The sequence below is a fragment of the Cavenderia fasciculata genome, assembly GCF_000203815.1.
Source record: "Cavenderia fasciculata unplaced genomic scaffold Scf_Dfasci-G-b-205a01.r1-3, whole genome shotgun sequence".
NCBI lineage: Eukaryota > Evosea > Eumycetozoa > Acytosteliales > Cavenderiaceae > Cavenderia > Cavenderia fasciculata.
The window spans coordinates 2,082,077-2,105,350 of record NW_004457737.1 but is presented as its reverse complement, the minus strand read 5'-3'; the positions used below and the strand labels follow the sequence as shown (position 1 = coordinate 2,105,350).

General features: G+C 30.9%; 10 protein-coding genes across 10 annotated transcripts; 7 read left to right on the top strand and 3 right to left on the bottom strand.

Annotated features, from left to right (window-relative positions):
• Positions 1-175: 175 nt before the first annotated feature.
• On the top strand, positions 176-352 carry DFA_03529 (uncharacterized protein; the record flags this gene model as incomplete). The annotated part of the gene is made up of 1 exon (XM_004363075.1): positions 176-352. One exon carries the CDS (start codon positions 176-178, stop codon positions 350-352), a length of 177 nt encoding a protein of 58 aa, XP_004363132.1.
• Positions 353-821: 469 nt separating this feature from the next.
• DFA_03528 (uncharacterized protein) lies at positions 822-2,239 on the top strand (the record flags this gene model as incomplete). The annotated part of the gene is made up of 2 exons (XM_004363074.1): positions 822-976; positions 1,081-2,239. 2 exons carry the CDS (start codon positions 822-824, stop codon positions 2,237-2,239), a joined length of 1,314 nt encoding a protein of 437 aa, XP_004363131.1.
• A 904-nt stretch (positions 2,240-3,143) lies between these two features.
• DFA_03527 (uncharacterized protein) lies at positions 3,144-3,875 on the bottom strand (the record flags this gene model as incomplete). Its single annotated transcript, XM_004363073.1, has 3 exons — positions 3,144-3,205; positions 3,592-3,634; positions 3,705-3,875. The coding sequence occupies 3 exons, from the start codon at positions 3,873-3,875 to the stop codon at positions 3,144-3,146; spliced, it is 276 nt and encodes a 91-aa protein (XP_004363130.1).
• Positions 3,876-4,529: 654 nt separating this feature from the next.
• On the top strand, positions 4,530-5,319 carry DFA_03526 (uncharacterized protein; the record flags this gene model as incomplete). Its single annotated transcript, XM_004363072.1, has 2 exons — positions 4,530-5,253; positions 5,291-5,319. 2 exons carry the CDS (start codon positions 4,530-4,532, stop codon positions 5,317-5,319), a joined length of 753 nt encoding a protein of 250 aa, XP_004363129.1.
• Positions 5,320-5,535: 216 nt separating this feature from the next.
• On the bottom strand, positions 5,536-12,212 carry DFA_03525 (Putative RNA helicase of the SKI2 subfamily; the record flags this gene model as incomplete). Its single annotated transcript, XM_004363071.1, has 8 exons — positions 5,536-7,517; positions 7,588-8,547; positions 8,607-10,422; positions 10,506-10,589; positions 10,658-11,431; positions 11,609-11,646; positions 11,834-12,004; positions 12,197-12,212. The coding sequence occupies 8 exons, from the start codon at positions 12,210-12,212 to the stop codon at positions 5,536-5,538; spliced, it is 5,841 nt and encodes a 1,946-aa protein (XP_004363128.1).
• Positions 12,213-12,673: 461 nt separating this feature from the next.
• On the top strand, positions 12,674-13,109 carry DFA_03524 (uncharacterized protein; the record flags this gene model as incomplete). Its single annotated transcript, XM_004363070.1, has 2 exons — positions 12,674-12,770; positions 12,859-13,109. 2 exons carry the CDS (start codon positions 12,674-12,676, stop codon positions 13,107-13,109), a joined length of 348 nt encoding a protein of 115 aa, XP_004363127.1.
• Positions 13,110-13,751: 642 nt separating this feature from the next.
• On the top strand, positions 13,752-15,590 carry DFA_03523 (reduced folate carrier family protein; the record flags this gene model as incomplete). Its single annotated transcript, XM_004363069.1, has 7 exons — positions 13,752-14,168; positions 14,225-14,350; positions 14,377-14,440; positions 14,472-14,750; positions 14,778-14,902; positions 14,983-15,149; positions 15,230-15,590. 7 exons carry the CDS (start codon positions 13,752-13,754, stop codon positions 15,588-15,590), a joined length of 1,539 nt encoding a protein of 512 aa, XP_004363126.1.
• A 218-nt stretch (positions 15,591-15,808) lies between these two features.
• On the top strand, positions 15,809-17,347 carry rpl18 (S60 ribosomal protein L18; the record flags this gene model as incomplete). Its single annotated transcript, XM_004363068.1, has 5 exons — positions 15,809-15,889; positions 16,027-16,113; positions 16,203-16,660; positions 16,834-16,891; positions 17,180-17,347. 5 exons carry the CDS (start codon positions 15,809-15,811, stop codon positions 17,345-17,347), a joined length of 852 nt encoding a protein of 283 aa, XP_004363125.1.
• Positions 17,348-17,565: 218 nt separating this feature from the next.
• DFA_03521 (uncharacterized protein) lies at positions 17,566-18,958 on the bottom strand (the record flags this gene model as incomplete). Its single annotated transcript, XM_004363067.1, has 4 exons — positions 17,566-17,721; positions 17,801-18,338; positions 18,407-18,662; positions 18,742-18,958. The coding sequence occupies 4 exons, from the start codon at positions 18,956-18,958 to the stop codon at positions 17,566-17,568; spliced, it is 1,167 nt and encodes a 388-aa protein (XP_004363124.1).
• A 419-nt stretch (positions 18,959-19,377) lies between these two features.
• On the top strand, positions 19,378-23,243 carry top2mt (DNA topoisomerase II; the record flags this gene model as incomplete). The annotated part of the gene is made up of 3 exons (XM_004363066.1): positions 19,378-20,962; positions 21,041-22,159; positions 22,246-23,243. 3 exons carry the CDS (start codon positions 19,378-19,380, stop codon positions 23,241-23,243), a joined length of 3,702 nt encoding a protein of 1,233 aa, XP_004363123.1.
• Between the last annotated feature and the right edge of the window lie 31 nt (positions 23,244-23,274).

Below are 23,274 nucleotides of genomic sequence, written 5' to 3'. Positions count from 1 at the left end.
AGAGGTTACTACTGCCAACAACATTCCGCCACCAGATTGGGACATCATCATCCTCAACCTCAAACAAACTCCAATGACTATCAACTTGATTGCTGCAACACTCGAAAGAATATGATCTACGTCACCAAAAAGATGAACCATTCATCGAGCAATACCTGCGAGCTTACTAAATGATATGAGACATACAATCAAAGTTAACTGGGACAAGACATTTGAATCATGTAATCGTTGGCATTTGGTAATGAGCCAAACCGATGAAAAAGAAATAAATACAATTACAGAATCGAATTCAAACTTTTCTCCTTCGATTCTCCTCCAACTACAACCATCCTACAGTGTTCAAGAATCATGAAAATTGATCAAAAAAAAAAAAATCTTTTGATGGAAGGGAATCTTGTGGCTTGTGGTTTTATTTATTATTTTTTAAAACAAGTAGCAATGTCTTTCAACGATACAAAAAAGTTAATAGAAACATCTTCATTTCAGCAGCACAGGTCAAAACTATTATCACACAGCATACACTATCAATAATAGTCACTTTAAATAAAGGACTAGTGATGATTCTTTTTTAAACTATTCTTCTTTATCACCGATTGTTCGAGTTGATTTTTTTTTTTTGGTTGATACTTGACATCCTTTTCTGTTGATTTATCGCAAAAATCGTTCAGTCACCCTTTGGTTAGCCTCTTGTCACTCACTGGAAACCAAACCTATTTAAGAGCCATGTTTCTTCATTCTCATCATTAGTCTCTTCATCATTTATCTATCTAATAATATACTATCTATTATTACTACCACTATTATTATTTAAAACAACAATAATGGGTAAAGTAGAATTATCTTATGCCGTTCTCAAAGCCCGCCGTGAACACGTCGAGAATCTATTTTCAAAGCAATTCCACTGTGCACATTGTCGCACCGAAGATCCATCAAGATTTGCACCAAACAATGGTTTTTATTGCTTGTCTTGCCGAGAGTATGTCAAAAAAGAATCAATCGTTTGTGTATTATCACACTCGATTTATATTTATACATTCACTTTCACTCACCCTTTTTCTTTTTACCATTTTTTTGCAACAGGAAAATGCTACTCGTCGATGCTGGAGTTCCCATCAATGATGCTTTCGGGCCTGAAAGGAAAGTTCCCAGGGCTGCCAGGGCTGCCAAGTCTCTTACCAAGGCTGCCACCAACTCTATTGTCAAGGTCATTGTCGATCCTGTTGTCAAGCAGATCCGTAAAATGATGAATGTTTTATATTCAGCTTCACAAGCTAGAATCTCAAATCCCAAGCACCCGTGGAACAAGACTGAGGTGTATAATATCAGTGTAGACTTTTTGGTGTACCTTTGTGGTGACCAAGGTGCTTTATGTCCCATCCTCAGGGTCCGTTTGCGTTTCAAGTCAAAGTCCAACTTCAAAGCCAGCCTCGACCGGATCAACGATAGTATCACCTATACCACCACCAACTGTCGCATCATTTGCAGTGAAACCAACACTCCATCCAAATGGACCGATACAGATCCAGCCAAGCTTATCGAGTGGTATCAACAACCAGCCTTTTCAAACGATGCACTCGATTTTCTCTTTTCCCAGACTGAGATGGTGATAGCTCTCGACAAACTCATCACAACCACGACTCAATCTCTTACCAGAAAGAGCGAAAACAGACCATTCGTTGGAAAGTATGAAATTTGTTACGAATTTTTTGCTCTCATGTTCTATTTCCAAGGTGGTCGTTGCTGGTATACTGGGGCGCCATTGGGTATCACGAGTCCAAGCGAAAGAACATCAGTGCTTGCTCATCCATGCGCGGCATCACCAGAGCGCCTCGATGTGCTCCAAAACTATACGCTCGCCAACACTGTCCTAATTGAACGTCGTTGCCAATCTGCCAATCAAAGAGCAAACTATGATGACCCAAACTCGGAAGAGTATGGAGATGCCAACTGGAATAAGTTGAAGTTCCACTATGTGATGCATTGTCAAGAATGTTACAACTCGAATCCTCGTATTGTTCCAGAGTACTACGAAGATTGGCTCTTGGCCAACCCCGAAATTCAAAAGATGGTCGAGCAAGAAGAGAGTCGTCGTATCATATTTGTCGAGTTTGCCAGAATCCTCTTGGAAAAGATGAAGGCCAACCTTGTCGACTTGAATCAAGGTATTGAAATGGTCAAATTTATCAAATTGTTACCAAAAGATCAAGATTATAACTATCTTTTAGATTATATCTTTTAAATCAATAAATTTATCAGTACTTGTATTATTATTATAACTACACTATTTTTTTGTAAAATAATTGAAACAAATTAAATTAAAGTTACAAACCCATAAACCATCTTTGGATGAACCCCTTTATAAAGACACATATTGCTACAGTTGTAGTGTCACAAATATTTGTTACAAATAATTATTACAAATTCTGATGAATTAATTAATTTTAAATTAGTCGATTAAAGATTGAAGCCATTTTAATATATATTAAATAGAATGATTTTCAAGATGTGTCTTTTTTTACAAATAATAATAAAATAGATGTATGATAATAAAATGATTAAAATCAATTTCCATTCAATTGAATGTAAGATGGTTGATGTTGCAACAGAAGGGGTAGAGTCAGAGCCAGAGTCAGAAGTGTCACGATTTGTTGGTGAAATGACCGAATAGCCTAAATGTTTACAAGTTTGTTGGGACCTATCAAAAGCAATGTTTCCTCCACACCCAGTGCCAGCTTGACCAACATACATTCAATTGAATGGAAATTGATTTTAATCATTTTATTTAGTCATTCATTCAAGTATGATTTACAAATTTGCTTCAACACATATTCCTCCTATACATTCAAGCCAACCTTGACATTCATTCGTCCCATTACATGATCCACTGAAAGGTTTTCAAAATATTAAAACGAGATGCTCTATGATTTTGTTCTTTAAAACTTACCCAGATGAATTAGGTGCTTAACAGATACTATTTGAATTACAAAAGGAGGATATTGGGATGATCAAAGGAATTCTGTATTCCAAAACGACGTACCAACTCTGTCCTACATCGATGCACTTTTGTTTTGGCACTGAACAAGTCAATTGTGAATGGACCTGTAACCACTTTACTCAGTTTTTTCCAAAACACAGAGTTTTTTTTATTTCAAAATCGTCTTGTCATAACGACTCGGCCCTGTTGAGAATAACTCGATCTCTGTTTCTTTATGCAATATTAGCAAGATCAAATACTAACTCTAGAAATAGTAAGTAAAATCAAAATATATATAACAAATCATGACATTGTACAAAGTTATTTATTATGATTTTTTTACAATTTATAGTATGGAGTCATCATTCAAATAACAACTATAACCACGAATTTACAATAAACACTTGTTGATAAAATAATTAACTAATGAATAAATTTCTATTCATTTTGAGATAATGTTAACATAACAATGTGATGTTGACCAAGAGGCTTTTGATACCACATATGAATGAAAAAAGATTTATTTAAAGTTTCAATCAAATGATCAAAAACAAAATGAATAGGGTGGGGTGATGGTCATTCAACAATTTAAAACTAGAATTGGTTCAAGCAAATACCCTCAGAGCAACGAGCAAGGGCATCATCCAAAAATTCATCACACTTTTTTTAAAAAGAAAAAGAAATTTAATTAATATCAAAATGGGTATTGATAGACTCTCTGATTACTAACAATTTTAGAAGCAATTCCATTGTTGATACAAGCAGTCTGACTTGAATAGGCTATTTCCAGACAACCCAAACATTGTTCATTGATAGAATCACCAGCAAAAGCAGTTGAAATGAATAACATTCCAAAGATAATGACAATGATCATTGATTGTGTAAATTTAGTTGAAATCATTTTATAAAAGTTGTAGTATGGTTGATAAATTGAGAATTTAAAATATTTATATTTAATTATTTTTGAATGGTTTTAATAAAGGAAAAGAGATGTCTATTTATAGGTTATGCAATGGATCCATTAGCAAAGGATAGCTAGCTTCCCGGTCGGACCAACCGAAACATGGTTCGAGAAATATTTACGTTACCATCTCTTTATTAATATTCACAGCAAAAAGTAAAAGTAGTTAATCTCTAACTATCTGTTAAAACCCATAGTTCAAAGTTTAAAATTACTGGAATCAATGTTAAATAACAAAAACACCATTTAATTTAATTTAATTTATTACCTACAAACACACACGCACAATTGAATTTAAAAATATTGTTTAAAAAGATACAGATCCTTAACCCAAACACTATTTAATACGAGTACTTGTAAAAAAGTGGGTGGAACAAGATAAGATTATTTTTTAACGGTCATAAAATATGTCAATTGCCATGATACTTCTTTCTGACCAAGAAAAGAACAACTACAACTTCAAACTGATAGTTGCCAATTGTCAACTTTTTAAAATATTTATATTAATTTTTAAAAAAATAGATGCTATCTTTTTTTTTTTTTTTTTGATCTCTCTCTTAACTGTATCTATTTTCAAATTTAAATTGTATTAATATGAGTGGTACTACTATTACTACAACGACTATTACATTTATAGATATATTTAGAAATTGGTTTATTAGAAAATCGATATTTAATGCAATCGAATCGATAGACGTTACAACTACAAGTCTCTCCTGGGTCAAAGGTAGATTGATAAGAAACAATACAAAACAAATGTTAAAGTGTGGAGTAGATTGGAGTTTTATTAAACATCATAAACATCAATTTAAATTGGATATTATAAACAAACATATATTATTATTAGATCAATTATTGATCTATTATTGTTCACATCCACAAGCAAATCTTTCAACATTGATCAATATACTACTTTACATTTATCCATTCGACTATCAACCAAATGGATCAATATTCAATCAAGCATCAGAAAGTGGACATATAAATATTGCAAAGTATTTACATTATCGATACCCAAACATAAAAGGTGTAACATATGATGCAATGGACTGTGCATCTAAAAATGGTCATTATTTTATTGTACGCTTTTTACATTACAATCGATCAGAAGGATGTTCAAAGATGGCAATTGATTGGAGTAGTCGTAGTGGATACGTGTCAATTGTATCATTTCTAACCGATCATCGTACAGAAGGTAGTACAAAATTAGCTATGGATTATGCTGCAGAAAGTGGGATGCTTCACATTTTAAAATATTTACATTACAATAGAACAGAAGGATGTTCAAAGATGGCAATTGATCAAGCAGCATTTAATGGTAATCTATCTTGTATAGAATTTCTACATTTTAATAGAACAGAGGGATGTTCTGTTGATGCTATAGATAATAGTTGTAGGAATGGTCATCTATCTGTCCTCGAATATATTCATAAAAACCTTCAAGACCCAACTTGCACACAAAGAGCCATGAAATGGGCCAAAACATTTCAACATCAACCAATCATTGATTATTTAATTAAATATAATGGTTTTATTGATCCTCCAGTAAACATTAATCATAAAATAAAATTAAAATAGAAATCCATAATTTATTAATTTATTAATTATCTTCAATAGAAAAACAAGGCCAATATAATCTTGATTTACCAGTATTTATAGTAGTAGTTGTCATTGTTGTTGTTGTTGATATATTATTATTATTATTATTAATTGGTTTTTTATCATTATCAATGTTATCATTACCATTAAATAAAATGATTTCATCTGAATAATTAAAATTGGTAGGATTTAGATCCAATTTTTTAAATTCCTTTTGAACCTCCTTTTTCCCAAACTGTCTTTCTTTTCCTTTTCCTTTTCCTTTTTCTTTTTCATTTTCTTTTTCTTTTACTTTTAATTGTCTTTTTTCTTTTCTTTCTTTAATTTTTAATTCTATTTTACTAGTATCAAAATCATTTGGAAAGCAATAGGTGTAACGATCCAAAAATCTTTGAGATACACGCATAAAAGATTGTGAACAAGAATGATTGGGATCCATTTGGTCAAGAGCAATGGCAATGGTACGAAGTACAAGAGAGAAATCCTTTAATTTGGAAATCAAATCACTTGCAATGATACCACTATTTGCTAGTAAACTATTAAAATCACCATTTTGATAGAAATCCATAATATAGGTATTGATTTTCTTGTTGATACGAGTTGTAATGGGAATGGTTGATAAATCGAAAAGTGTTTTCGATGGTATATGAAAACTAATATCTTGGATCGAATGACAATCATTATTTAAACCTTTTAAACTTGATAATCCATATCTAACACTATTATTTTTTGATAATAATCCATCGGTTTGATTTTTCCAACATTTTATAGAATCTAAATTTTCCTTTTCCTCCTTTTCCTCCTCTACTAGGATGGTTTCAAAATCTGATAAATATTGATATTTTTTAGATTGATGTTTTTCTCTAAAAAATTTAATATAAGCCAAAAAAGCAGGAATAGCCCTTTGATTATGATCTTGAATTGATTTTATAACAGAATCTGGAATAGATTTGAAATAAAGAGAGCTGAATTTTGGAGAAGTTGTACCTTTTGGTGTTTCAACACAAAATACACGAGCCAATGTATTAATAATGACAGTACCTTCATCTACCATTGATAAATCATTAAATACACCATCTTTGATAAGGGTGGCAATAAGAAAATTGGCTGGTTCCAAATAAGAAAGATGAGTTATAATACCAGATAAATTGAGAGCATTACCAAGACCATCAATAAAACCTTCACGATAAAGATAATCAACTGAAAATTGAATTTGAAATTGAGTTTCAACCGATTGTCTCAGTGACAAGGAGAGTGGAAGTTGAACCAATTTCCTAGCCATGGTTGAAATCATATCAATTTCTGTTTGTTTGGTTGGTTGATTGGAAATGTGTTTTGAAAAATTGTAACGAGCCAATAGACCAAGTGTAAGACTTGGTGTAATGACTGTATTACCCAAAAGGTCTGGTAATTTTCCATTCAATAGTCTTTTAATCTTTTCCGTTGCAACATGTAAAAAGATTACATTTCCTCTTGATTCCATTCCACGTCGACCAGCTCTACCTGCACATTGTCTATAGGTCATTTGATTCAAATAAGGTGAATCTTGATAAAAACATATACTTTTACATGGCATATTAATTCCCAATGCCAACGATCCAGTAGCAATGACAATTTGAATCTTTTTCAATCTAAACATTTCTTCAACCATTCTAAGATAATTTTTGTTACAGCCAGAATGATGAACACCAATACCTTGATAAAGTGGTTCCATCAAACCACTAGACATTAAATTATTTTCAACATTTGGATAAATATCCTTTTTGTTAAAATCACTAAACATTCCTTTAATATTTTCTTGTCCTCTAAAATTGGTTGTTGATTGATACATCATTTCTATTATCTCTTGTAATTCAATTTCTAAATAATATCTATCAATTTGATTTAATGTTTCATTTTCCAATTGTTTAGAAATTAATTTATATCTTTCTTGAATTTCTTTTTTTAATTGTTCGATTGCTACTTTTGCTAATTGTTCACATCCTAAAATAAATTAAATAAATAAATAAATAATTTTCTTTTTTGATTTTTCTATTTCTATTTGTTTTTTTACCATTTCTATCAAATAAAAATATAATAATTGGTAATTGATTTTGTTTTTTAAATTCTAATAGGACTTTTCCAACATTTTGAAATAAATCTTTTCTTGAAGGATTTTTAATTGTTGTTGGTATTGAATATTGATCATTTAATCCTTTTAATTGAAGAGGTTGTAATGTTGGTAAAATTGATAATAAATATTTTTGATAATCAAAAATATTTTGATTATTTAAATTGAATAATAATTGATTTCTAGAGGCTTCTGGTTGTAATTTTGATAAAAATATATATGGTGATTCTACCTTGTTGTTTCCCAATTGATAAAATAGGTCAACAGATTCTTGACCAATTAATTGTAAATCTTTTGAAATTTCAGAGATTGAATAGGTCAATGTTTTTTTTGATTGTTTAAAAACTTGAATCACAGCACCAACAGGATGAATTGGTTGAATTTGATCTTGATGATAGATAAAAGATTTTAATTCATTGTATCGAAGATGTTGATGAATTAAATGAACTACTCTTTTGGTTGGTTCCAATTGTTGAGTCCATTGATAAAATGGTTGTAAATTTGAAATGGTAGCTGATAGTGCCAAAAATGGAGCTGGGTTCATAATGAGACATCTTTCCCATGTATAACCACCACTGGATCCAATTAAATGAACTTCATCCAATATAACATAACGAATATTATGTATAAATGCCATATTTTGTATAGATAATAATAAAATCTCCAAACATTGAGGAACTGTAATGAGAATTTGACAATTGTGTACATTTAATCTCCAATCTCTTGTAAATATACCAACAGTCTTTTTAGAGGAACCGCTTGGATATTGTTTTTTATATTTTCCCTCAATCATTGCATAGGTTTGATTTACCAATGCTTTAGTCGGTGAAACATAAACTACAATTCCATTATCAGATTCTTTTAAATTTTTTTCAATTATATAATATGATATAAATGTTTTTCCTAAATAAATTAAAATAAATAAGTAAAAAGTTAAATATATATTCTATTCTTTTACCTACCTGAACTAGTAGGAGCTGAAATTAAAGCAGATTGTTTTTTATCAACTATATCTAATAATTGAATTTGCCAATCATCTGGTTTAAAATCTTTAATACGAGGATCTTGTTTTGAATTTGTATTTCTAATGATTCTATCATCAAGATATTTCATTTGATATTCTATTGGACATATAGAATTGGTTGGTTCTATTTGATCACGACTCGACGTTGATGGTTGATTAAAAATGATTCTAATTAAATTTGCCCATTTCCAACAATTTAATACTCTATTTGAAAGAAAATATAATAATCCTCCAATTTCCATATAATCTTCACTAATTGGTAATGGTAAACATGCGACATTACCACTATTATTACCATATTTATGATTTAAAAATCTAAAAAAACTTTGAATCATTTTAAATAATACTTGATATTCTGGTGATTCTTTTGGTAGAGGATTAACTCTTTCTTGTTGATAAGATTCCAAAATATTTCTAAATTGATTTAGATCTTTTTTATAATCCTCTTTTGGTTTCATGATAAAGATTAAATTTTCCAATTGCCAAATTAAATATTCACCTTGTCCACCAGTTACCATTTTTTCCTCTACTCGATCTACGATTAAAGAATTTGTAAAAGATTTAAATTTACTTTGGGTGATCCATTTATCATAACTATTGTTACGATTGACAATGATAAAATCCATTGGGTCAATTGATTTACCATTATGCCAATGATAATTATCATAAAATGTTTTAACTGCCATTTCCTTATTATTATTATCTTTTGATACCAAATCACTTTGAATGTGATCATTTAATAAATCTGGTATTAATTGATTAATAAAATCACTATTAATCTTGTACATTTCAATATGACTATTATCATTTTCAATTGTCAACTTTTTAATCTCTTTCATTGCCAATTCACAACGATCTATAAATGATAATGGTAATGATAATCTTTCAATTATCAATACATCGATATTTGAGTCTTCTTCTTGATCATTGATAATAAATTCTTCACCATGAATTAATTGATAAAAAGTGGTTGCTCTTGATACAATTTCTTTACCAAATAATAATCTTGGATCAACCATCAATTCTTGTTGGTTTAGTGAAAAGTAATGACCAATCATCATTATAGTTTGGAAAAATAATTTATAATCTATCAAATCCAATTCAATAGTTTTAAATTGATCCAAATATAAATGTCCAAATCTACCAATCTCTTGTAAAAATGGTAAAATATTCTTTAAATAATTAAATGTTAGAGGAGGTTGTGGATGAGGTGGTTGAGAAGGAGATTGAGAAGATTGGGAAGGAGATTGAGAAGATTCTTCTTGATCATCCAATACTTTTTCGTTCAATACATTTTCATCTGATACTGTTTCATTCAAAACATTTTCATCCATTGTTGTTGTTGTTGTTGTTGTTGTTGTTGTTGTTGTTGTTGTTGTTGTTGTTTGGTTGAAATAATCTAATGGTGGGAAATAGGATTTACGTAATTCAATTGGTAAAATATCCATACATCCAAGATAAATACAATAATATTTAATTACATTGGCGTCAAGACTAATATCTGCCAAATGATTCTTGAATGCCAATATTGATAAAATCGATCTTGGTGATTTTAAAAATGGATGATTTAATTGTAATAAATCTTGAATTTGTTGTCTAACTTGTTTAAATGGTTTAAATTTCTTTATATCAAGTGCTGTAGTTCTTGCAAATCTTGGTGTCAAGATATTTCCAACAACATTATTTCCTTTAAATGTTAATTGATTTAAATTTAAAAATTGTCCAAAAAATAGTCCATAATTTAATCTTAATCCCTTTGGAAAAAAAGAATTGTTAATATAAATATATATATTATAGATTCAATGATTATTATTAATATTTTTGTTTGTTTACATACAGCCAAAATACCAAAATCAACCAATGTTTCAATAAATCCTATTTCCATTTTATTATTTGGATAATAAATCATACAACATGAAAACTATATAGTTTTAAATACATTAATAAATATATATATATTTTTTAATTATTATTTTTACAATTACTTACATTATAAAGATTAAAATAAGGTTCAAGATGTTTTTGTCTTATAGTTGGAATAAAATCAAAATCTATAGTTCCTCTATTTGGAAATTGTGATTTCAAGTGTTCATCATCAGTTTGATATTGCTTAAAATGTTTTGAATAGTATTCAATACATAGATTACGAATGTATAATAATGTTTGGTCTAGATAGAATCCATCCAATTTGAGTATAAAAAATACTCTAAATCGTACACCTCTATGAAGTAGATGATCTAAAAACCATTCAAAGTAATGGAAAAGTACCAATGATTGACATCTTTCGAGATCCAATAATCTATTTTCAAATATTCTTGGTGGTGTAATGTTTTGATCAGAGGAGGATGAGTCTTCTGAGGAGTCACTACTATTGATCAAAACACTGTACAAATAGATTAAAAGTGAATCTCCATCAATTGCAAAGTAATCACTTGTTCCAAAATCCAATAATGATCCTTCTATTACATTGTATATACTATCTATTGTTTGACGACTCATTGGAACTGTATAACTTCCTTTTCTCTTTGATTTGTCACCTTTCTTTCCTCTTCCATTTCCTCTATTTCCTTTATTATTATCTATATCCTGCTCTTCTTCTTTTATTTCATCACTTTTCTCTAGTTGAACATTCCTTGTCCTCCAATCTTGACTATCATCTATTTCTCTTTGTTTTTTTAATTTCTCTTCCTTTTTTAGTTTATTTGCTTCTTTCTTCTTTTTCTCCTTCTCTCCTTTCTTTTTCATCTCTCTCTCTCTCTCTATCTGTATTGAATAGATAGACCTATTGATCTCTACTCAGAAATGAAAGAACACCCTAGGATCCGATTAAAATATTGAATAAAAAAAAAAAAAATAAACTCAACAAGTTGTCATCTCTCTTTTGTTTTTAGTACTGAGTGGAATTATAATGGAGGGAAGAAAGTGATGATTAATATAAACATTTGATTTATTGATACCGTTTGACAAACGAATAGCTACTAGTTGTAATTGATTGGAAGGTTTGGTTGATTCACAGGATCTGGAGTGGGAGCTGCAGCTGGACCTGGTGCATTGAAGTAGCATAATTGTTATAGGATGGTAGATGATTGAATAACCTAGGTGATGGAGTTGATATTAATAAAAACTCTTCTACTACACGATAATCAATTAATGTGATAGGCTTACCATGGAGTTTTTGGATGACAGACATCAGTGCAAAGAATACAGGAATGTTCTTGAAATTCATCGTGGTGTCATCATTCCATTGATTATCAACTGTGTTGAAATATCTGGCAACGTGAAGGTTCAAAACATTTGGGACAGAAATCAAATTTGACCAAGAATAGAATACGTTTACTAAAAGGTAAGGGATACCTCAGGAAATCGTATGATTAATGGGAAGTCCTCTTCCAATTCATCATCTGAATTCATATTTACAAAAAGAAAACAAAGATAGAGGGAAAAATTATTATATTGAAAATAAATATTGATTTAATATTTATAAATATTAATGAATATAGATAATGAGTTTGGCAGTTTTTGTTTTACTTTCTTTTTGACCCATGTTTCAAATAATAAACCTTTAATAACAAATAGATAGATAGATAAAATTATCTGAATTTAATTGAATAAAGTATATAGTAATTAACAAAAAACAACGACGATCAAAGAGATAGAATGAAAAGCTTAATAGTCAAATTTGAATTTAAATTGATGGAAGAATACCCATCCCCCAAGAGGATTGGTTGAAACAAATAGAACAAAATAAAAATATATAAATATTAAGGACAACCCCAGGCATATCCATATTCTAGGGGAATTGTTTTAATATTTCTTTGTTCATTTCAGGATGGTTCTGGGAACAGGAAATGAAAGAACACCCTCCCCTTTTCATCCGACTTAAAATATTTAATAAAACAAAAAAAAAAAAAAAAAAAGAAACCCAACAAGTTTTCGTCTCTTTCGTTTTTTGTAATTAAAGTAAGAGTAGTTATAAATATATAGATATATATATACTTACTAAAGATGTCAAATAAGATTATAAAACAACAATTAAACTTGTTAAGTGGTGAACAGAAAGCATCAAAAAAATGGGTACCTAAATCACATATCTCACCGCTACGTAAGATCGTCTACCATATGTGACCCCTGAATGGACATTTAACATTACAACATCTATCTATCTATCTATCTTTTACATATACTTTCAGAGAGAATAGAGAAGAAAACAGAGACACCAGAAGATATATTAGAACAAAATTTAAAGCATTATAGAGAGACATTGGCATTTCACGAAAAATCAAACGTACATCAAAAGAAAATACAATTGGTCAAGAATCATTTGAACAAGGATAAACGAGTCATCAAAGAGACAAAGAAAATCAATGAACAAGTAGTTAAAAAGAAGTTTAAAGAAAGAAAGTTTAGAGATGCTCAAAATAAAAAACTTTATACAAAGTAAAGTAAAACTGTAAATAGAAACAAAAAGAGCTCGACAATCATCATAGTTGTAGTTGAATACCACCATCATATGATGTGGTGATTAGGTTTGGTTTGGTTTGGTTATAATATCTTGGTTTGAAACCCACCCAAACAACAGCTGGAACTGGTTGATTGATTGATTGGTCAGTGTGAACATCACATCACTCGTTCGTTTAATTCACAAGTGTTGATGACTCATTGAGACAGACATCAGACAGAGAGATTAATATAAAACTAAAAGGTTGTGTATGCTGAAATGAACAATTAATTGATTTTTTTTTATGATTTTTTTTGAAGAGGTACCTCTTATTCCATCGGGAATTTGAACAACTGATGTTGTACCGCAAGTTGTTTCCTTTTCATCTAAACCCCCCCTTTATCTCCCCCCTCCTATATTTATATTTTGATTTTTTTAAATAAATCCCAACCTCACTCATTAATTATTATTACCTTTTGTTGAAAAGAAAAAGATAGAATTACAGAATGATTTATATGTAGATAGATATATAGATTTGATAGCAGGAATAGTATCAACATACAACAACAACAACAAGTAGTATAGAGTATAGAGTATAGTAATCATAGTAATAAGTTAAACACATATAAAACAAAACATATAAAAATGAACAACAGCAACAATAATAATATAAATCATCATCACAATGATGATGATGATGATATAGTTGTTGTATATTCAATAGAACATCAACAACAAGAAAAAGAAGAAGAAGAAGAAGAAGAAGAAGAAGAACAAGAAAAGGGAGAAAGGATAAATTTATTAAAAGAACGACAAGAAGAAGAAGAAACCAATTCAATAGTTAAAGATACATTGTTATCATTTAAATCATTTATATTGTATTGTAGCTTTTCATTTCTATTTTCATTTGACCCTTCAGAACCGTATATTGTCGAGTACCTCACAAATGTACTTCATGTCAATAGTACTGTCGTCTATGAAACCATTTATCCCTATTGGACATACTCTTATTTCATATTCCTATTGGTATTTGGTTTTCTTGGTGAAATGATTGGTTACAAGGTATGTACTATTAATCTCTTCTTGCCAAACACAACATTTTTATTCATTCTTTTTAGTCAATTATAATAATAGGAATGATAGGAAAGGTGATAGCATCTACAATACTTTTAATTGGTACACAGAGTATTGGATTATTAATAGTAGATCAAGTGGCAGATGGAATGGCATTTGCAGCCTATATTGTATTTTTGGCGTATATTTATTATAGTTTGGATCCAAAGGACTACCAGACGATGGCATGTCGAGTCAATGTTGGCTATTTGGTTGGAGTGGTACTTAGTGGATTGATTGGACAGTTTTTAGTTGAATATGTTCCATTGATTGCTCTGGTCACCGTTGGATCCATCACCAATGTCATTGCATTGATCGTTGCCATCTGTTTTACCAATCATCGATCCGAACAATTATTCTCATTCCGGGAACTTTGTGGTCAAGTATTATCTGCCTATAAACAAACTGATATCATTAGATGGTATATTTGGAGTGGTGTTGCTATTTCAATTCATCAAATTGTCTTAACTTGTAAGATTATAGAAAATAGAAAATGGAAAATAGAAACACAATCAAATCAGCATCAAGCAAGTTACTTACTTATTCTTTTTTTATTAGATTGGCAAAGTTTATTTTTACAAACAAATAATGAAGAAAAATGGAATGGTTATATATCATCAAGTGCCTATTTCTTTGCTTCATTTGTTGCCATTATTCCTGCTAGACTTGGAAATAATAATATTGTAAGTAACAACAATACAACAAAAGATAACTATCTATACTCTATATATATTAATATCTGTCATTATGTTCTTTACTTTAGAATAATATTAAAAATGTAATATTAATTGGATTTGGATTGATTGGAGGATTATTTTTAATTTTAATGGGAATTGGTGAAAGTATAATTATTAGTGCAATTAGTTTTGTAGTTTATAATTGTTGTTTTGAATTTATGTCTCCAATTGTAAATGTTCAAATTGCTAAAAGGTATGAAAGAATAAGAAAAAGAAGAAGAAGAAGAAAACCTTTTATTTATTTAATTATCTTCTTTTCTTTTTTTTATTTAGATTAAATACAAGAATTGGAATATTATTTTCTTTTAATATTATGATTGCATTGGCAATTCAAGTGATTATTCAATTATCAGTTGGCGAAAGAATGTTAAATTTGGATATTAAAAGTCAATTTTTCTATTTTGGTAGTTGTCTATTTGTTCTATCACTTGGATTTGCCATCCTTTTTACTTTTCTATATTTTCATAGTAAATATAAATCAGAACGTCATCATAATCATCATCATCATCATCATCATCGTCATAGTAATAATATAATAGATACAACAACAATCAATGTCGGCAACTCTACCGACACTAATATAATGATCGATCATCACCATCATAACCAAGAACGTCAAAAATTATTAAGTTAAACCAAAACCCAACCGAATAATTTATTTATCTCTCAAAATAAATATAAATCATATTACCTTATACTCATCATCACTTCTATCATCATACTCTTGACTAGCTAGCTCTCTCCTACTTTAAAGTTTCTTTTGTAAAAGAGAGAGATGTAGAGTCGGTTTTTTTTGTTTAGGGTTCTTTGTGTGGATCGGGCAAAATTTTCGCCAAATAAAATGAAAAAAAAATGAAAAAAATGATTTTGGACGAACAATGCGAGGAAGCCGCCAACGATGGCTGTCTCGACCTGATACACAAGTGTTTCTATGCATCAAGCAGGCTTAGTTTGACTCTCACACAGAAATGGTATGACGTTACACCATATAGATAAGAAAAGAGACAAAGAGAATAGAGAATGTTAACAATGTCTTTACCCCCATACACACTACTCATTACACAATATAGGCTATTGATAGATCACACAGATTCGAAAGAAAGTCTGGCAGAAAGTTCCTTGTCAGCAAGAACCCATACATGGCCCTCTTGGTCAAGGTAGGATAGATAGAATAGAAAAGAAAGAACTATAGTTTAGGTTACTAACATCATCCACAATATTACTTAAAATTAACTATACTTTTTAGTTGTACCGTTTCCTCTCACGTAGAACCGGTTCAAAGTTCAACCGTATCGTTTTGAAGAGACTCATAACCACCCGTGTCAACAAGATGGCTGTCTCTTTGTCACGTGTTGCTAACCTCATGAAGGACAGAAAGGCCGGTAAGATCGCCGTCATCGTTGGTCCAGTCGTCGACGACGAAAGATTGATCGAGACTCCAAAGCTCACCATCTGTGCCCTCAAGTTCTCCGAAGCCGTCCGTGCCCGTATTGTCAAGGCCGGTGGTAAGTGCCTCACTTTTGACCAATTGGCCCTCCTCAGACCACGTGGAAACAACACTTTCCTCATCAAGGGTGCCGTCAAGGGCAGAACTGCCTACAAATACTTTGGTCGTGCTGCTGGTCTCCCAGGCAGTCACACCCGTACCAGAACCCTCCAAAAGGGCAACAAGTTCGAACGTGCCCGTACTTTTGGAAAGAAGAAGTAAACAATTATTCGATCTGTTTAGTTGCGTCGTTATATTTTTTTGTCATTTCACCATTATCATCAGTTAACAGCGAAACAAGAAAGAATAGACTTATCAATATAACAACATGTTTCAAAAATAAAAGCCATTTCATAAAATTAAATCATACTATTACTCTTTTTTAAAAAAGATGTTTAAAAAGTAAAGTAAAGAAAAGAAAAGAATACTTTTTAGAATTAATTAATTATGTGTGTGGTAATATTTATTTATATATATAAATTATTGTTTTGTTTGGTGGTTGTTCTTCTTCTTCTTCTTAGATGTCCAGAGTTACAGGGGTGTTTTGTTTCCTCTCATCTGTTCTACTACCATTCTAGATTACAATCCTGGATAACTCACTTTACAGGATTGTAATCTAGAATGGTGGCAGAACATTGAGGGAATCTTGATTGGTTGATCTTTGATTGGGATGCACCAGTGTCGACTCTCGAAAAGGGACAGCTATTCCAATTGTACAGTATTTCTTCATTCAAAAGTCAATTCCAGTACATGATAACACACAACATGTGGAGAAAAATGTAGACAATGCTTCTAGGAACAATCCAACCATTTGGACAAAACAGATAAATGTACACACCTACTCCGAAGGATTTCAACATTCTTGCAACACTAAAAGAGCAAGTGGAATACTTATTGCGCAATGATTGAAGAGTAGAGACTATATCTTTTGTTAGTATAATCTTTTACATACTTTTGGGCGATGGTTGCAGAATAAAAGTGAAAAAACTTTCTTTGTCATTCCATTCTTTTGATGAGGTCCACAATTCCAAAAATAAAATAAAAAATTAAATTAAATTTCCCCAACATGCAAATGCTATCGATTGAATGCTTTGATTATCTCAAATGAATACATAATTATTATTTATTCGGGTTGGTTTGAACCATTAAAGAATTGTTTCGAATGCATTTTTTGCTTCCTTTTTTCTCTATGACCAACGGGATTATAGTCCTTTCTTGTCATTTTTAATATTCTAACATCAATGTTTTTAAATCCTGGACTAAGATGACTTGTTGTAATCTAAATAAATTATTTAAAATTGAATTATTTTTAGTTGACTTGTTTTTCATTGCTATTAATAATCAATCATTATTCTTACCATTTCAACATTAAAAAATTGAGTAACTTTACTCATAAATAAAGATTCTGCACTCATACTACGGTTTTCATATCCAAGGTAAATGACTGTATCTGCTGCTTGTAATCTTGATGATTTCATATATAATGGTTCTTCAGCTACTGCTTCTTCTTCTTTTTCTTTTGGTTTATCATTCTCTTCTTCTTTTTGTTCTTCTTCTTTTTGTTCTTGAATTGTTACATTTGAAATGGATTCAGTTATTGAGTTTATATCATTATTATTATTATTATTATTATTATTAGTTGTTGTTGATGTTGTAGAGGGTGATGATGAATCATTTTGTTCTTCTTCTTGTATTTTAGAATCTGGTTGTTTCTTTTTATGAATATTGGTATGGAATCCATAACCTTCCTCTTCTTCAGTTGCCACCTTTTTAGGATGGAATGAACTGAGATCCAATAAACTTGCCAATAATAAATCTACACAATCATCTTCATACATTAAATCTGATCCAACAATCATATCAAATGGTGGATGGAAATCAGTTACATCATTTCCCCTAGTTTAAAAAATAATATTAATAATTGATCAAATGATTCCTAAAGTATTTATATGTTTTTAACATACCACCACAACTCGGCAACTTTAGTTTTAGTCAATAGACAATTAGTTCTAACATTTAGATTTAATATTTCATGCATTGATTGTTGATCGGTAAGAGTAATGTCAGCACCCATCAAAGATAAACTAATACCCAATAGACCTACACCAGCTCCAAGTTCAATGACTCTCTTTCCTTGTAATGCTTTTGATCCAATTTCACTGTCAAAATACTTTGACATTACAATTGATGCATCCCAAACAGTCGATCCTACACGTGGTCCTGAAAAGAATTGAATAGAATAGAATAGTGTCAGATCTAGTTTCACAAAGTCAATCTCATTTCATTTAATTTCATTTACCTTTTGAACTTTGTTTAATCTCTATAGTATATGATTGAAATGGCATAATAAAAGGATCTTTGAATCTAATAAAGTAATCCCAACATCTTGGTAATATGATCATATTATCTTGTTCGTCGTTTGATTTTCCTCCTTTACCACTACTGCCACTGCTACCACTTGTATTGCTATTACTTCCATAATGTTGTGATGATGGTTTTAATGATCTTCTACCCATCTCTCTCTCTCTCTCTCTCTTTTGTATCTCTCTCTCTCTCTACTCTGAAGAATAATAGTCTTGATAAAACTACTCAAAGTGTGAGATGAAACAAAGAAAGCAAAAAGACGAACGAAAAAAGTATTTTTTTTCATTATTTTATTTTAATTTTTGAAATTTAATATAGTATTATAGTATTAGATATAGAATGATCATGACGAACAACAAATAAATTAATTATAAATTCTAGGAAATAGAGGACCTACAAAGGGGTTTCTTCTTTGGTGACAACTATTTTATTCGTGTCTTCTTTTGATCGATTTAATTTAAATTAGTTTTTTTGTTTTTTTAAAGAGCCGACCTATCATAGGGTAATGACAAATAATGATCATTATAATTATTAATATTACTTATTTATTACTCTTAATACTTTTTATATAATGGTATCAAGAGTATTAAAAAAAGATTTAGTAATTAGATTATTAAATCCAAGGAATGTCAGCAGCAGCAGCAACATACCACCACTTTCTTTAACCACCACCACTACTTCTACTACGAGTTCATTCAGTAATACTGCTAGTAATACAACATTTTCAATATCAAATAGATTACTTTCAACAATCATTCAAGATAATAATAATTTCAACAAGAGATTATATTCAGCTTCAACTATTGGTGGATCTTCAAAATCAAAGTCAATCGAAGATATATATCAAAAAAAGACACCAACTGAACATGTATTATTAAGACCTGATAGTTATATTGGTACTATTCAAAGAATAGAAGATGATCAATGGGTATTATCAAATTCAGAGTTTAATCAAGAGACGAAAAAGAAATCATCATCGTCATCGGCAACACCTGTAGCACCATTTATTCATCATATCAAGGCAAAGTATATACCAGGTTTATTAAAGATATTTGATGAAATTTTGGTCAATGCAGCGGATAATAAACAAAGAGATCCTGCAATGTCGACCATTCGTGTTGATATTGATGCCGACAAGGGATCGATATCAATCATGAACGATGGTCATGGTATACCAGTATCTATTCACAAGGGTGAAAAGATCTATGTCGTCGAGATGGTAATGGGTTCATTGATGAGTGGATCCAATTTCAATGATGCAGAGCTCAAGGTGGTTGGAGGTCGTAATGGTTTTGGTGCAAAGTTGACCAATATCTTTTCATCGGATTTCAAGGTAGAGACGTATGATGCAAAGTCAAAGTTACTCTATTCACAAAGTTGGAAGGATAATATGGGCAAGAGAGAAGAACCAATCATCAAATCGGTACATCCAATGAATCAACAGGAATTTACTCGAATCACATTCCGTCCAGATTTGAAGCGATTCCATATGGAGTCACTTCGTGACGATGATGTACTCAAATTGATGGAGCGTCGTGTCTATGATATCGCAGCATGTTGTCCAGATATCAAGGTCTACTTTAACGGTCAGCACATTCAATACAATTTCCAATCCTACGTTTCACTATTCGAACATCATCTCTCCAAACATCAAGAAAAGAATCCATCCGACACTGCAGACAACTTTGTGTTTGCAAATGTTGGTGATCGTTGGAAGATTGGGTTGGCCACAAGTGATACTGGTCAATTTATGCAAGTTAGTTTTGTAAATAGTATCAATACACTCAAGGGTGGCACCCACGTCAATTTCATTGCCGATCAAGTGGTTCGTTATATTTCAGATCGTCTCAAAAAGAAATACAATGATTTGGAAATTCGTCCAATGAACATCAAACATCACTTGGCTCTCTTTGTCAATTGTCTCATTGATAATCCTTCCTTTGACTCTCAAACCAAGGAAACTCTTACCACAAAATATCAAAACTTTGGTTCTCAACCTGAAATTCCAGAACCCGTCCTCGCCGCCTTTGTCAAGAATTCTAAAATCCTTGAAAAAATTGCTGGTTGGGTTTTAATGAAACAACAAGCTGAATTGGTTCATTCTTCTAGTACTAGAACTTCAAAAGCTTCTTTATTAAAAAATATTCATAAATTAGGTAAAATCAAAAAGAAATCAAAAAAAAAAAAAAAAAGAAAAATAGTTAACATTTAATTTTCTTTTATTTTTTATTTAGATGATGCAAATTGGGCAGGAGGACAAAAATCAAAATTATGTACATTAATTTTAACAGAAGGAGATTCTGCAAAATCATTGGCAGTATCGGGGTTGGGAGTAATTGGTAGAGATAAATATGGTGTCTTTCCATTAAGAGGAAAATTGTTAAATGTTAGAGATGTAACACCAAAACAATTATTAAACAATGAAGAAATCAATAATCTTACCAATATTCTTGGCTTGTCACACAAGAAAAAGTATATTGATGAGGAATCAATGGCAGACCTTCGTTATGGAAAGATTATGATTATGACTGATCAAGATAATGATGGTTCACATATCAAGGGTCTCATTATTAATTTTATTCACTATTTCTGGCCAGAACTATTACAACGTGACTTTGTAGAAGAGTTTGTTACACCCATCATAAAGGTATCAAAGGGATCGGAAAAGAAGGCATTTTTCACAATGAACGACTATCACAATTGGGTAAAAAATTCACAATCTGGAGTCACCAAGGGTTGGACAATCAAATATTACAAGGGTCTGGGTACCAATACAAGTGCCGAAGCCAAAGAATACTTTTCCAATCTAAAAAAACATATTATCAAGTTTACATGGAGCGGTGAGCCAAGTTCAAATGCTATTGCCATGGCTTTCAACAAGGATGCAGTACAAGCACGTCAACGTTGGTTATTGTCAAGTGACACTACTCAATTGTCTGTAGACCATTCAATCAAAGAATTAAGTTTTGATGATTTTATCAACAAAGAGTTGATTCATTACAGTTGGGCTGCCAATCATCGTAGTATCCCATCGGTCATGGATGGTTTGAAACCTGGTCAGCGTAAAATTCTTTATGCTGCTTTTAAAAGAAAGTTGACAAGTGAAATCAAAGTGGCTCAATTCTCTGGTTATGTTGCTGAACATACTGCCTATCATCATGGTGAACAATCTCTTTCTTCTACCATTGTTAAAATGGCTCAAGATTTTGTTGGTAGTAACAACATCCCATTATTGACTTCTGGAGGTCAATTTGGTACTCGTCTTCAAGGTGGTGATGATTCCGCTTCACCTCGTTATATATTTACAAAATTAAATTCAATTACTCGTTTAATTTTTAATGATTTAGATGATGGTAAAAAAAAAATAGAAAAAAAGAAATAGAAAATGGAAAATTAATTTTAATACTTTTATTTTCTTTCATTTTTTGTTTATCTTTAGATTTATTAAAATATTTAGAAGAAGAAGGAGAAATGATTCAACCAAATTATTATGTACCAATATTACCAATGATATTAGTAAATGGGTCAGATGGTATTGGAGTTGGAATGTCAAATAGTGTACCACTTTATTCACCAATTGATTTGATTGATTATTTGTTAAATCTATTAAATAATCAAAAGCAAATGAAAGCACTTGTACCATGGTACCGAGGATTTACAGGTACCATTGTTAGAGGAAGTAATGCTGTCAATGGATCATTCAAAACATCTGGTGTGATTACTCGCGTTGGTCGTACATTGGTCATTAGTGATTTGCCAATTGGTAAATGGACAGTCGATTACAAGGTGGTTTTGAATGATTTGGTTGAAAAGGATTTCATCAAAAGCTATCATGATGGCAACACTGAAAACAGTGTATCGTTTACCATCCACTTTACCAACGATCAATTGGAAGAGATTGACGAAATGACAGACAATGAATTGATTGACAAGTTCAAACTCAACTCTTCACTTCATTCCAATTTGATGTTGTTTGATACCAATGGAAACATTAAAAAGTATGAATCGACCGAAGAAATTATCGGAGAGTTCTTCCAGTACCGTAGAAAACTCTATGTAGACAGAAAAAAGATGTTACAAGATCGTCTAAAGAAACAAATCGACAAGTTTAATGTTACCATTCAATTTATCAGTCTCATTGCATCGGGCAAGGTCAAACTTGGTGGTAAAACCAAACAACTCATCATCGAAGAGCTACACAAAAACAAGTTTAAATTGGCACCCAATCAAAACCAAGAGGAAATGTTCAACTACCTATTTAATCTTCCCATCCTCGATATGACACAGGAAAAGATTGATACACTCACACAAAATCTTTCAAAACGTACCGAAGAATTCAATTTCATTCAATCTCAAGAATCTGATCAACTTTGGAAAACTGATCTTCAACAATTAAAAGATTTTCTATTAAAAGATAAAACTTATAAAAGAAAATAAATAAATCAAAATAATAAAGAAGTGAAAACAT